This window comes from Anopheles gambiae, chromosome 3, assembly GCF_943734735.2.
Source record: "Anopheles gambiae chromosome 3, idAnoGambNW_F1_1, whole genome shotgun sequence".
NCBI classification, from domain to species: Eukaryota; Metazoa; Arthropoda; class Insecta; order Diptera; family Culicidae; genus Anopheles; species Anopheles gambiae.
This window is the reverse complement of record NC_064602.1, coordinates 47,693,152-47,707,826: the sequence shown is the minus strand read 5'-3', so window position 1 is coordinate 47,707,826 and position 14,675 is coordinate 47,693,152. Positions and strand designations below refer to the sequence as shown.

The 14,675-nt window shown below is 43.6% G+C and overlaps 1 protein-coding gene across 1 annotated transcript in view; it reads right to left on the bottom strand.

The window, feature by feature from the left end:
- LOC1279485 (protein disks lost) overlaps positions 1-10,739 on the bottom strand; it is an 80,750-nt gene extending 70,011 nt beyond the window's left edge. The window contains exon 1 of the mRNA XM_061661272.1: positions 10,403-10,739. Coding sequence (XP_061517256.1) covers positions 10,403-10,489 — 87 coding nt within the window. The 5' untranslated portion in view covers positions 10,490-10,739. The remainder of the gene's footprint in view (positions 1-10,402) is intronic.
- Positions 10,740-14,675: the final 3,936 nt, after the last annotated feature.

The following is a 14,675-nucleotide window of genomic DNA, read 5'->3' as shown; positions in this document are numbered from 1 at the left end:
TTTGACAAGCCTTCATCAATTGCTCAAATGGCCAGGGGCAAAGCTGTCACCGGACCAGAGCTGAAACTGAACCATACATTACAAATTCTCAGGTCATTCAGTAAGGATTTATTGGTCTAATTAGGGTTTAGGATATTTATGGCCACCCAAAATTCTGCATGTTGTTGAACAGGTAGAGAGCTGGACACCGCTCTGTCGTCCATCGGTGGGTTCAGACACATCTTTTCGACATGTTTTTTTTGTATATGTTTGCCCATTTTTGCCGAAGGATCAAGAGGTTGCCGGTCCTGTGCTATGTTTCACGCTTAACGCTTAAGGACGAGGAAACGATAAGGTGATCAAAAGAGCGACGACCCGGGACGGTTATTCTATTGTTGTTGATGTTTTTTTTTTACTCTCATGAGCCATGAGTTGACAGTTCACTGCTTTGGTCGACCCAAGAAAAGGATCATATTTCCTGTGTTTTACTGGCCCCACTAAGATACTCCTTACCAGCCGGGAGTTTAACAGCCTCGAACGTGTGCAGAGGCACGTAAAAATTTATTATTTAAAAACTTCAAACCATACTCTCGGAAGGCCGATAATAGCAGGTAACTGGGAGTGGGTTAGAAGATCATCATGGATGGGTAAAAAAAAACAGGGCACCGAAACAGAAATGTACCTACAGCGATGCCGATAGCAGAAGCACATAAAAAATGACTACCAAAGCCTTACTTACTTACTTCGTCAAGTAGGTAGGATGGACGGAAGTATCCTAAATGTTTCAGCCAACAGGTTCTTTTTTTTGAAAAAGAAACGAGTAACACATTTTCAGAAGAAATGGAAATTTGGATAAATTGAAAGATGGTTTGAGGACATGTGTTGTATTTGATTTTTTTGTCTAAATCGTCAAAAGAATAAGAAGTAGTCTGTGATTCATGAAAAAAAGTTAAACTATTCAAAAAATTTGTCAAAACCATGTACCTGCGTTGGTCTAAAGACATGTTATAGAGATTTAACTTCATTAGTGGCACTGATTGCAGTTGTTGAACCAAACGAGATGAAAAAAACGATTTGCAGTCTATGAAGAAATATATGTTTTTAACTCATAGACAACTTGTTCAGTACACTTTTTTTAAAAATAACATACCTTTTCATACTTCAATTATTTCAAGCTTGATAAACCTGGTACACTTGATGAATCGGAGACATGTTAGACAGAACACGATCCATGTTGATAAAACGTTACATCAGCGAGACGACACTGTTCCGCCTTCTTATCGGTCAGTTTGTGCACATGATTCAATTATGACTAGACTTTATGATTTTGATTTTATTTCCACGTTAGCAATAGTAGCAACTTTGTTTGCTGTCAAAAAAACATTTATATGTTCGGAAAATCGAAATTTGCAGTTTGATTTAGAGTCTTCGTTTGTTAATCTGTGCAGGTATACAAAAACATCCCGGTGGATGATCCTTTCCCGTAGAAGGTCAAGCACACAGGTTTGATCGGTCAGCCTTGAATTTCTCGTTCCGATGTCAACGGTTCAAAGTCCCCAGGAACCGCCGTATACTTCAAAAGATGCAATTTATATAAGAAAGAGGTACAGATAAAGCAAATGAAAATGACACTCACACAACCATATGCACGTTTGCAATAAGGTTTAGGGCTGCTGGGAAACCACGATCAACAAGGATCGTCGTCGTTGTGATCATTAGTGTTTCTCTGTTTCTTGGCCGATTGCCTGGCCCAAGTGCCATTGCACTCCCACGAGTCCCATTCATGGTACTGAGATTTTATCCTTTTACGCGGTTTGCTGTTGTTCTCTTGCTTCCCGCACCTTCCAATGAAAGTGTTCCCAGTGCTCCGACGAAGCGATGGGAAGACTCTGGTCAGACGTCTTGGGAAAAGAAGGAATTCCACACGTACCATAGCCCGCCAAACCGGTTCTAGTGTGCGTGCTCTTCTTCTCGACGTCTATTTCATTGCCGCAGCTACACAGACGAGTAGCATGTAACTCAAAAACGAATGTGTTGAATCAATATGTGCTGGATTCTGATCATTGTTCATATGCTTTTCCGTATAATTGCTTTAAATGATATGTGATCGCATAGTAACAACTCTCACGACCATCTTTCTACGAAATTGTTTGCGAAGAATCTCTACGAACGTTTGAGGAACGGATGTATGTTGGTACTCAGGATGTTTCAGCCTCACAAGCTCATATGAACCTGCTAAGTCCACAAGCAAATATTTTCATATTTTGCTCCAATTTAGTACTGTAGTTCAAGAAGATCTTGTCGTTGATCGATACCGACTAGCTATGCAATCCTGAAAGCTGACGATATCACTTCATTAGTTTTCTTAACCATCTTGCAAACATGTAGAAATACGACCAGAAGAGTTCTTCGACCAACACCGACCAATATCTACAATCTTGATCTAGAAGCGCGACTCGGTTCGTCGTTCGATCGGTCGCACTTCATTCAGCGGCATACCGTCCCTCTGTGGGTACATTGCACTTGCAACGCCGTAGTCACGGTGCAGTCTCGATGTTGCTGTTGCACTGTTTACTTCCACTTCCTTCGCATGCAGAACGTTGGTGCGCGAGAACATTTGATGTGCGATTTCGCCGAAGAACCGAACCCTACGAATGGGCAAACGATCGTAACGCCACCTCTCTTGGAGCGTGTTCCACGACGGGAGGAACCATCGCACGGACTAACAACACACCGAGAGCCTGTCCTTCCACATATTTCGCATAGCCCCCGGGGGTGCGCTGCAGTCGGCGACGGCATCTTCTTCGCCGTTTGCCGCTTTCCTGTGGCAAAAATTGTGAGCGGTGCACATTAATCTTGCCAGTTCTTGGAAATGCGTCTTTCGGCGTTGCCGGTTGCGAGTCAGAGACCTCGCGTCGCTCGGCACAAACGCGAAACGAAGCGACTGACGGGCCACTTCCGTTGATTAGCAGTAGCATGGACGCTGTCTGTATCGTTCCTCTTTCCGCTGCCGTTTTGTGTGCACCCGCACCCGGAGATGCGGGACTCGTACTCTCAATTTTCTTCTACCATTTTATGGTTCCGAGTTTTGCTTTAGATTTTACTGCAGTTAGTGGTGCAGTTTTCAGGCGGTATATGTTGATCGTGCGCCGTCGTCTACGAGCTGATGGTGATGGACGTTGCCTTGTGCATTCGCATTGGTTTGCTGCTTCCCGCCCGAAAAGATCATTGCGTGACCTCGGCTGGGGTAAAGCAAGGTTTGTTCAATGGCTACGACCAAACAACTTCTGGTTCGCTTTAGCTAAAGGGTATTTTGAACCTATAAACTTAAGCGATCAGCCTGTAACGTGGAGATGGATTGTTTATGATATTTAAAATTAACATTAGCAGCTGTGTGGCCACAATCTCTTCGTTTTTTCTTGTTTTTTTTCCAAAACAATAGTTTTTTATGTAGGTTTCCTTTAGCCCCTAATGGGCATCAGTTTTGCAGGTTGCAGAAACCAATCAACAAGTAACCAATCACAATACTGTATAAAGACGAAAAAATATACGTATAAAATTCGCTCATACATTATAATTAAATAGGTGATTTTAGAAACAAAGTAATGCTACCATTCTCTAATGCTTGCATTGGGGCGGCTTTCATCCGTAGACAAACCCTTAACTTCAACTGATTAATATTCACAACAAATGAATGACAACAGAAAAAAGCAATAACCGTGGGACGGCGGAGTCTGATGTCTGATTTTAATCATAATGTGCCCATTTTCCGGCTGTCTGAAGCATTTCCTTAAGCCACCGTTAACATCCGCCGGTTCGGTTAGTTTGCACCATCGGCGTGTAATCCACCGAGCAATGAGTGCAATACATTAACACCGTTGCGGACGAATAAAGCGAAGGCACAGAGCTACGGTCCGACGACCCTCTGTAAGATGGATGCTTGGAATGGCAGGTCTCAGTAAAATGTAAAAAAAAACACACACACACATACAGCTACATAGGCATCTTCAACAAGACAAGCTAAACACCAGAATCAACAGCCTCATCCGGGCCCAATTGGGGGATGGGAGGAGATGAATAAGGATCAAAATGAATCCGGGCTTCAGCCCCATCGACCCCGACCGACGACGACGTGGAGTGCTTCTAAACATGGGGAAAATATTTTCCCTTCCTGTCGTTGTGTGGCGTACCGTCTTCGTTACCGCCACGGCGACATGATGTACATACTCAAACATATACACACACATACACAAAAACTTCCAATGAGTCATATCCTGATGTTTAACAGAAGCAATAAACACTGCTTCCGAACACCACTGGGGAGCCCAATGTGTCACCGTGTGGTAACGAACATCGCTGTTTACTGCCGCACGGGACACGGGTTGGCAAGGAAAAGTTTAAGGGAGAATTAAAATGTTTTCCACCGATTCACGCCCGAAGATGGTTCCCCTAGACTGGATGCCGGGTACGGTCTGGGTGTGTGCCAACCGTCCCTTTTGCTCCACTGATGTGTTTCAACGCTTGCGTTTCAAAATTTTGATGATTGAAAATGAAGAGAAAGAAGGCAAGTCCTGGAAGAACAACCTTCCAAACAAAATGCAAAACGCCAACCCCGCCAACCATTAGCTTCGTTCACGCTGCCAACAAGATGTGCCCGCCCCGACAACAAGCCTCCTATATTACATTTTTAGTCGTTCTACAGTGTCCCCTTTTCGGATCTTTCACCGACTGGCCGGAAATGACAGCCAGGACAGAAGCACAGCCTGGCAGGCAAAATCTGGCCCCCGGTTCGTACATACATACTTATGTACAGTCCCTTTTCCTTTCAGCACTTGGCGTACGCCACGGTCTCGCTTAGGGCCACGTGCAGCAGTGTAGTGGTGTTGTTGCCGTCGCTGTTGTTGTTGATGTTGCTGCGGCTGCTGCTGGTGCTGTTGTTGTTGTTGTTTAGATTCGACTCTCCGTTGCCATTCGATTAGGGGGTGGCTTATTGAGTGGAAATCCCTCGGAAAATTTCGTTCAAAATGGGCGCCAAAGCAATGCTCATGGCTCATGAGTACCGAACGAACGAAGGGTGGTTTCTTTGGCTGAAGCTAATAGTCAGTGCGCTGGTAGCAAAGCACCGGCGAGGGCACCGCCGGGGGCGAGCACCGGTGCGCTCTGAGTCAGTGAGCTCGGGTGGGGATTTTCCGAAACTTTTACGGCAGACACCATTTTTGGGGTGCACGCTGTGTGTTGGGTTTGATGGGAGATTCGGCTGTTCTGTTCCGTGCGCGAGCCGTCGAAACGTTCTACGAGGTGAATAACCTTCCCTTCTGCTCCTGGTTCGGGAGTACCGGGTCGAGACGACAGCGGTTTAAGTAACGGCAGCAATTGCGATAAGGGTAGCACGAGTGAACGAAACGCCGGCCAGGATGAAAACAGCAAGGGCGAGCGAGCGAGCGAGCGAGCGTGACATCCTGCGTTACTTTTGGTGGGTAATAAAGCGGGAAAGAATGATCGTGAGGGCGGTTTGCGCGAATATCCTTACAGTAAGCCGTAGGGCAGAACAACAGCGTTCCAGAACAACAGCTGCCAGTTACTCCCTGGGACGGGAGCAGCTGGTGGGGGAGTTGGATCGAATCCCCGTTTCAAAACTCTGCGCCACAATATGCGTCGTCAACGGTTGTTAATTACTGCAGAGAATATTTAGCAGTAAAGTTATGGATACTGTGACTTGCCTTTCGTGCCTATGCCTGTGTGGAGGGTGTACAAAGGGAGACACACGAACGCACCACCACCACAGTTAAGGTACTTTTACTTTTCGAAGTAGAAAATTTCAAACATAAATGGCGGCGCAGGAATGAGGATTCTGAAATTGGATTGGGCACCCGTCTGGAGATATTTATTTGGTTGCCTCATGCCATATCTGCTAATTCATTACCCCCTGCAGGTGGACCCGATCGTTAGGAAACAAGACGCCATTCTTGATTGAAATGCAATGATTTTAAAACGGATTTATGGTGGCGTAAACAAAATAATTGCTTGAAGCTTTTTACACCAGCTCAACATGCACGTAATGAGATAAAAACATTTTTAAATTTAAATTTTTAACATAACAACAGTGCCCCATAAAATGCTGCCCCTTGAATCAGAAATTACAATTTTCATTCCACATAACAGATTTATGCTTTTGTGCCATTACTGGATGCATTTACTGGTTGTAAAAATAAGAGCCAAACAAGTAACTCCGTGGCCAATTAGTTGCTTAAGTATGTTTTGCAACCAGAGGGGAAATGAAATGAACATGAGCATGCTTTTTCTTGTACAGATTTGTAAAACAATTTAACATATCACATGTAGCTGATGTAAGGCGGCTGATCGGTACGACCACACCGTACCATAAGCCAGGTGCAGTAAAGCATTAAACAATATAACAACCCGCCTAGGATGCATGTCGACCGTGATGATGCCAGCCAGCCAGCCAAGCCAGCCACCTACCACCCATCACGATGCGCAACGGAACGAATTGGCGAAAACGTTAATTTATTTCAAGGACTTTGAGCGATGGAGTGCTGGGCTCGGTGCATGGAAAGCATTATTGCCATCAGTCAGCGTTGAGGCCCGTTGGGGGGAGCGATGGCACAGCAATTTCCCATCCAGGGCGACCCCCGGAGCCACAAGAACGCAACGTGTCTCGTCGGCGTATATCGTCGCCTTCGGGCGGGGTGGTGTTGTCTGCCTCTCACATTTCTTCGCTTGCCGTACCTGCCGGTCCTGCACTATACTTTGTGCAACGGACCATAACCAATCGAAATCACCTTCACGGAAGACAACGTTCTCTCGTTGCCCGTCGGTTTCCGGCGGGAGTCGAGACCCGGAATACCCATGGCAAAAGGTATTAATTCCCGCCTGGCTGCATAGCAGCAAGTACAAAAAGAAGATTGTTTTGCATTTTTGCATGCATAATGCACTGTGCGCGGTGGGCAAATGTCCCCTTACGCCGTAGCGCAAGCAGCTCCTCTATAACCGGGAGGACATCGTTCGGCAAGCAACACTCTTCGAAACTTTCATCGAAACAAACATCGTTGATGATCGATAAATCACTTCCGGTTGCCCAGGGATGTGTTAATAGGCAGTAGACACAGTGGTTGTTGTTGTTGTTGATGATGACAGGCTAGGGTGAGGCTCTGTGTCACGGGGATGTGACTCACATAAAAATTTTCTGACCGGAAAGTTGTGGTGAAGTTGAGAGTGCGGCATGGTTTAAGCTCCACAGTACGGGGAAAAATTCGAACCGTCGCGAGAGATGAGGAATATGAAAGAGAAAGAGAGAGAGAGAGAGAGAGAGAGAGAGAGAGAGAGAGAGAGAGAGAGAGAGAGTCCTATGGAGCAAAAGTGAAATCCATCGTGAGGACTCGGACGAAGAGGATACCGACTGTGTTCAAGGTCTCGTATATCATGTAAGTGGAGTTGTGTGTGAGGGAGTCTCAAGGATTTTCCAGTTACTTTCTAAAAGGCATGCCGATATCATTCAGATGATTGATGCTTTTGAATACATTGGAAATGGATCGGAAGTTCACACTATAGTTCTATTTTCTAGTTACAAACCAAAAAGCCGAAACATGGTACCAAAGAGGAAATCGACCATCCGGCACCGTCCGAGTGTTGCTCGTGCTCATTTGATTACTTAAAACCGTTCACAGCTAACCCATAACAAGGAAAAGACACATCGGAGAGTCTTGCACAACTAGCACAGACTGCAAACTATTGCACGTTTGCAGCCGACCCAGTGCAATCTAACCTACAAACATTGTTGATTGTTTCAGTTTCCAGCACAAGCGGTGGCCTTCGCGAGCTGTTGTCGAGCGTCTGCAGCTCCAGCCGGGCCCCGCGCACCCTGCGCACCAACGCACCGCCGCAACGCGCAGACAAATGGATGACGCTACAAAATGCATGTGCATCACGTCACGTCTCCCAAGCAGGCAGCGACCGACCAGTCCTCGACCACCCTGCTAGTGTGGTCGTTTCTCTGGGATATTTCATCGTTCCGGTTTCTCCTCGCTTACGCCGGCCTCGCCAACGCATATACGAATGGATTTAGCTCTTTCTTTCTCGCGTTCAATCGGCGGACGGGCTGCATCGTTAGATGCACGTTTTTATTATGATGTTCGTTCATTTTATGCCCCTCCACCCCCACATACAGCCAGACACGGCTTTGGATTCAAGTTCTAAGGAATGGGTAAGACAGACAGGAAGGATGTATGAATCCATTTGACAAAGGATCACCCAATCGGTCTTTGGAGCGCAAACCAAACGCCGTTGATTTGCAGACGCACTCTCTCTCTCTCTCTCTTTTCACTTTTTCGTTTACAGGTGATGCAAGGAGCAGCGAAGCAAAAGGGCACACAAAAAAACTAAATCGTCACCAAATGACGAATATTGAACAAAGCGAACGTCCATTTTGGATTTATGCGCCGCCAAATGCTTTCATCTCACCATCGTTTGAGGCTTGGGATCATCATCATCATCGTTGCTCTTGCTTGCTATCATCGTGGCAAAAACGTTTGCCGCCGACCTTCGCTGTTTCAATATGCCATTTCGCCCGAACCAGTTGTCGCCCGTGGGTCGAGGTTTTGCAATCGCACGACCAGCGTCCCAGATCACGATGACGGTCACGGTGCTGATGATGACGGTGCGGAAACGTTATTTTCACTGTCTGGGAATCGGGATTCTGGCTGGCCCGGCACAGACACCGTGCCTTGCGCTCGTCGAGGTGCACAGGGCTAGTTTGCTAGTGTTGGTGGTGTTTTCGTTTGCATCTCTCCGTCCGCGACTTCGTCTGTGCAGACTGCAGCCGCACACAAGCAACAGCGGCCAAACAAAACGCCGGCCATGCGCGCCACTGCACATGCGTCCTTGCAATCGCCAGACACGATCGCCGGTCTGTGTGTGCATAATAAAAGCAAAAGCGCTCCGGAGCAACGGGAACTGCCGGCAAAAAAAAGCACAGGCATGGGCGAAAAGAAGACGTGCATGCTGCTGATGGTAATCATTTCTCCTTCGTTGCAACCGGCCAGCAATCTGTGCTGCACGAGGAAACAGGCCAGAAAATATCCAGAGCATCTGCCGTTTGCGCGAGTGCTGGATCGAGAATCGACAAATGTGGCTCTATTTCTCCCACGGATACCCGGTGCGGATGGTATTGGCTCTCGAATCCGCTCACACTGTGCATCCAAGCTGCAATGGGTATCGCGACCGATACAAAAAAAAAATCGTGCCGGCTAGGCGGCTGTCTGACGAAATGCACACGATTTAATTCAGCCGCCCAATGTAGTTTGGGACAAGGGCATGATCGCAAGCGACTGGTGGATGCACATGATTTGCAAATTAATCCAATCCAGTAATGCGCTTGCACTATCGCCATTTCACTCTAGACCGCAGATTCAATCATTCAATTTTGGGGATATTCTATCAAATCCGCGATTCTTTACGACATAGTATGGTTATCGAAACTCTTCTTGGCTCAACCCGATAGGTTCGTTTACGTAGTAAAATATATTCAGTAAGCCTATGTATTTATATAAGACATTTCAGATTTATATAAGATAAAGTATTTTTAAGACTATGGCCCTGTTTTGGAGGATTGTGTGAAATAAGAAATACACATAATTAGAGAATTAAAACATCTTCAACAGTGTAATTTTTAGACATTCATTAATTGTTAGAATCAATAAAACTACTTATTAGCATTTATTATAATAATAAAAATATTAATTATTATTATTATTATTTTCTCATCAAATATCACAAATAAGTAAATTTAATTGGTCATGGGTTCAAACCCCGAATAGACCGTGCCCCCATACGTAGGACTGACTATCCTGCTATGGTAATAAATAAGTCACTGAACGCCAAGCTCATTTCACTAAGGGGGTACAGGCAGGCCTTGACCAACAGCGGTGTTGTGCCAAAGAAGAAGAAGAAGAAATTTAATTGGCATTCCATAAGAATTTTACCAATGTAATCATTTCACTTAAATAAAAATATGTATTTGATTTTTGTCTCCAGAAACATGGAGTCTATTGATCTCATTGGTTTCATAAATCAAAATACGGATGCGCATATACTTTTACCGGTTACAAAAGCATTCATTTATACGAATTTTATTTTTTAATACCAAAAAATCAAAGAAAAATATCATTATTTGCATAAGATTTGTTATCATATGAATCTTAGCATTAAGTGTGTAAATAAAACCAGTTTTCTTTTCAATGACAAAAAATAAACATATAACATTGCCAACCACTGTAGAATCATGTGTACAAGGCTGCACAAAACGCATGCGTTTGTAGTTGTCAAAGTATCGTTTGTTTACGTTTTTTCCGATGCGCGGAAATGTATGCATTTAGTTAATGAATGATACAGATTATGCAGTACTTACCTTAAAATATTGAAGAAACCATTCTTGGACATCTTGTGATGGTGGAATTTGGGATTCCACCATCTCTTTCAACATTTCTTCATTCATTTGGTAGTCTTGAACGGCGTACACTCTACACGGTTTCACGATTTTAGCACGTACATAAACACACACTCACAAACATTCACTGCAGTGGAAAGTTTTTCACAATTGTACAGTACACATAGTTTCAAAAGGAGTAAATTATCAGTACTTTATCTTGTTTTTTTTACAAAACTAGGCCAAACAAGTGGTCATTGTTGCAAAGCTATCTTTTTTCAGTTTTGTTTCTAGTTAGTTTGACAGCTCTTGTTTGACAGTTCTCGTCCAAGCAACAAAAACGTAATTCCCAAACACACTTTCCCATTTTCCCCAAATATCGATTAGAGCGATAACAGTTAAGTACAGTCCGTTCCCGAGATACGCGTTTTTCCTAAATTAGACAGTTTATGTGTGAAACCAGCAGAATTTGCTACTAGAATTATCAAATGCAAAACAAATTGCCTTTTTTTATTTTCAACATTTTTTTTAACTGTTTAAAAACATTATACACGATTCTTATTAAAAAAATTATAAGGTCAAAAATACACGAACCAGTATTTTGTGGGTGAGAAATTCCACTAGCTGTCAATCCCATGTACAAACTGTGAATAGTCACTTTTCTTAACTGTCACATTACTTAGTTACTTATCCGGCGCTACAACCGCTTTGCGGTCTTGGCCTGCCTCAGGAGTGTCCGAAACCGCTCACGGTCTCGCGCCTTCGTCTGCCAGTCCGTTATCCCGAATAGGAGACAGGCAAGCCCGTCCCCCTGGCGCAGACCCTTGGTGGTAGCAAAAGGTCCTGAGAGTTTTCCATCCACCCTCACCTGGCATGTGACGTTGGTCATAGTCAACTGTCACATACAAACAGATTTTTCAGCAGGCGTAATATCGCGACTGCGAAATCATGGTTAATGTATTTACGACCTACCCTACCAGCACTAAACGGCTTTGAAGGCATTCAGAAGGCATTTAAGGCCTTAGTCGCCTTAGAAGGCGAATAAAGATTTCAACCGAAACTTTCAAGGCTGTAAGGCGGCGCTCTGGGACCAATCGAACGAGACAAACAAACACGACTCTGTTCGATAGGTGCTCTGTCAGCTGTTCGATGTCTTATAGACCTGTCATGATGCACTGCAATACGCCTATCTTATCATCTCGAAAATGAAGCATTTTCATAGTTTAAATGAACATTCATCTGCAGGGGGAAGATTCAACAAATAATAAACTAGTTATTAATATCAAAAATAACATAAAAATCATTCAAATTTATTATTGAAAAAAGTAAACAAACGTCCATGCCATAACACATACAGTGCATACACATGCATTGTGTACACGTAATAGTTTTATACGTTTCAAACCTGTATATTTGATGTTATAATTGATTGTGAAGCATTGCTAATATTATTGATAGCTATTCTAAATATTTTGTACGCCAGAGACAAACTACGTAAAAAAAACTTGAAAATGTCCCGCATTGAATTCTATCTACTGTAGCTGTCAAGCGTTTGACAGCCAAGGTACTCACAGTACAGGTGGGTATCGAACATCACAGACAGAATCAACTGACATGTTCGACTCGAGGTTTGTCTTGTTTGTTTGTTTGTGTCTGACAGTGCACCTCCATATGATTATATGGGTTTGTTCGTGGCTTATGTCGTGTTCGATTGCTGCTAGAGCGCCGCGTAACGGGTTCTCTTCGAAATATTTCAACTTTTTGATTCAACGAGAACAGATAGCTTGCCGTCATCTTCGCTTGTTTATATACTGGTTTTGCATCCTAACTATTGTAATTGCCAAATAGAGCAGTGACAACGCTTTTGGTTCCGAACACAGCAAGCGTGTGTTCAAATCCTGATTTTTATGATCTTTTTTCTGTGCTTATTTCTTTTTATATTAATATTTTCTTGCTTTTCTCTTGTTTTTAAAATAATACCTTTTTAAAAACCATAATAATTACACTATGTTCACACTTTGTTGGCGCCTAAATGGCTGCAAATTTATAGATTGTAAGATTATAGGAAAAGGGTACATAGGATTACGTTAGTATTAGTGTTAGCAGGACTGTCAGGGTTATGACGAAAATATAAAAGGATTAGTAGCAATCAGACAGTCGACTCGGCAACATACCTTTGGAAACCACTAAAAAATATCACAGTAGTTTATGAGCTATCGTTCATTTGGTCCTTCGAACCGGATCCGAATTACGGATATTCTTTGCTAGTTTTTTGTGGTTTATGCTATTTGGTTACCGAGCGCCAAGTGGGAGTGCAAAGAAATATTGGATTTCTTAGCAGAACGGTGTGTTCTCCACTCCATTCGTGTTGTTGCTACTGCTGCAGGAGCCGGACACTCATCGTTGGTTTGTGTGTGTGAGAGAGAGAGGACGTGAAGCCACGAAAGGAGCTGCGTATCTGTGGGCTGTCGGTAAACAGCAAAAGACGAACTGTGCGACGACGAAAGGTGCGAAGTTGTAATACGGTGAATAGCTGAATTTAGTGCGTGCGTGAACTTTCCATTAATAACATATTTGTGGATAATTAGTGTCAGCGCAGAACATTTTCGATCGCGTGAGAGTCGTTCAACCGTAGTAGTGGAGTGGGTGTGCGTGAGTGACTATCCTAGCGCCATACTTGGCACCCAAAGCTGCGCGCGTATTAGTTCAGGTGTCGACAACTTCCAGGGGTACGGAACTCATTGCTGTGCGTTTTATTAAAAATTGTGTTAAGAAGTGCCTAAAGAACAATTATTGGGAGCAAAATGCCAGCAGCAGATAAACGAGTGAAAATGTTCAATTTAAAGAGGGTAGAAATTATGAACACTTTGCAAGATTTCGAAGAGTTTACGAAATCCTTTGATGCAACCATCGATGCATATCAGATACCTAGTCGGTTGGAACAGTTAGAAGAGTTGGTTAGTGAGTTCACGGAATTACGTAAAGCATTCAACGAAACGGTAGATGATTCGGAAGCGTTCGATATCATGCAAAAAGATCGGCGTGAATTTAACAAACGGTCTCACGAAGTAAGGGCATTTTTATTAAAAAATAGTTCCCATTCTGGGGCGTCGAGTGGGTTGAACACTACACAGGTTAACACAACTATTAGTGCAGGAACTCAAAATCATCTGCGCCTTCCTAAGGTTGACCTTCCAAGCTTTGATGGTGAAATAACAAAATGGCTTACGTTCAAAGACAGATTTTCGTCTATGGTGCATGACTCGACAGAAATGCCTGAAGTGTTAAAATTGCAATATTTATTATCGGCGCTTAAGGGTGATGCTGCGCATCAATTTGAACACATGCAAATAACGGCCGATAATTATTATGTGACATGGGAAGCTTTGTTAAAACGTTATGATAATTCTAAGGTGTTAAAAAGGGAATATTTCAAGGCATTTTATTCTCTAGAAAAAATGAAAACCGACTCGACGGAAGAATTGGCACGTATCGTGAACGAAGCAAATAGATTAGTCAGAGGGTTAGAACGTTTGAACGAGCCTGTCGACAAGTGGGACACTCCGTTAACAAGTTTATTGTTTTACAAATTGGACAGTAAAACTTTAGTGGCGTGGGAGCAGTACTCGGTGGATTTCAAAACAGATGAATTCACAAATTTAGTGGAATTTTTGGAACAGCGAGTGAACATTTTAAAGAGCTCTGCGCAAAATATTTGCAATCAATATTCGGCTAATTCGATCATGGTGACCGGCAGGCAGGCGAGAAGAGATGGTAGGAATGTGGCATTACCAGTACAGCAAACGAACAATACATTTAAAGGGTATCTCAAGTGTCCACTGTGCAACGAACAGCATCCGTTGCATGTGTGTGAGAGATTCGAAAGAGCGTCAGTGATAAATCGAGAGGAGATAGTAAGAAAACATGGCTTATGTTTTAATTGCTTGCGAAAGGGACACTCAGCACGTGAGTGTAGATCGACGTATGTGTGCCAGCAGTGTAAAAGAAAGCACCATTCGAAACTGTGTAAGATAGGAAGATTATCTGAAGTGGAAGTGGTTCCGTCAACGTCAAGATTAACTGCTACGGCTCAAGCAAATTGTTCGAAGAAAACAGTTATATTGTCTACCGCGCAAATTATAATTCTAGATGTTAACGATCAGCCATACAAAGTGAGAGCATTACTCGATAACGGCTCTCAATTAAATTTCATCACGGAGAGAGTGGCACAAGAACTCAGATTGAAGAGAGCCCG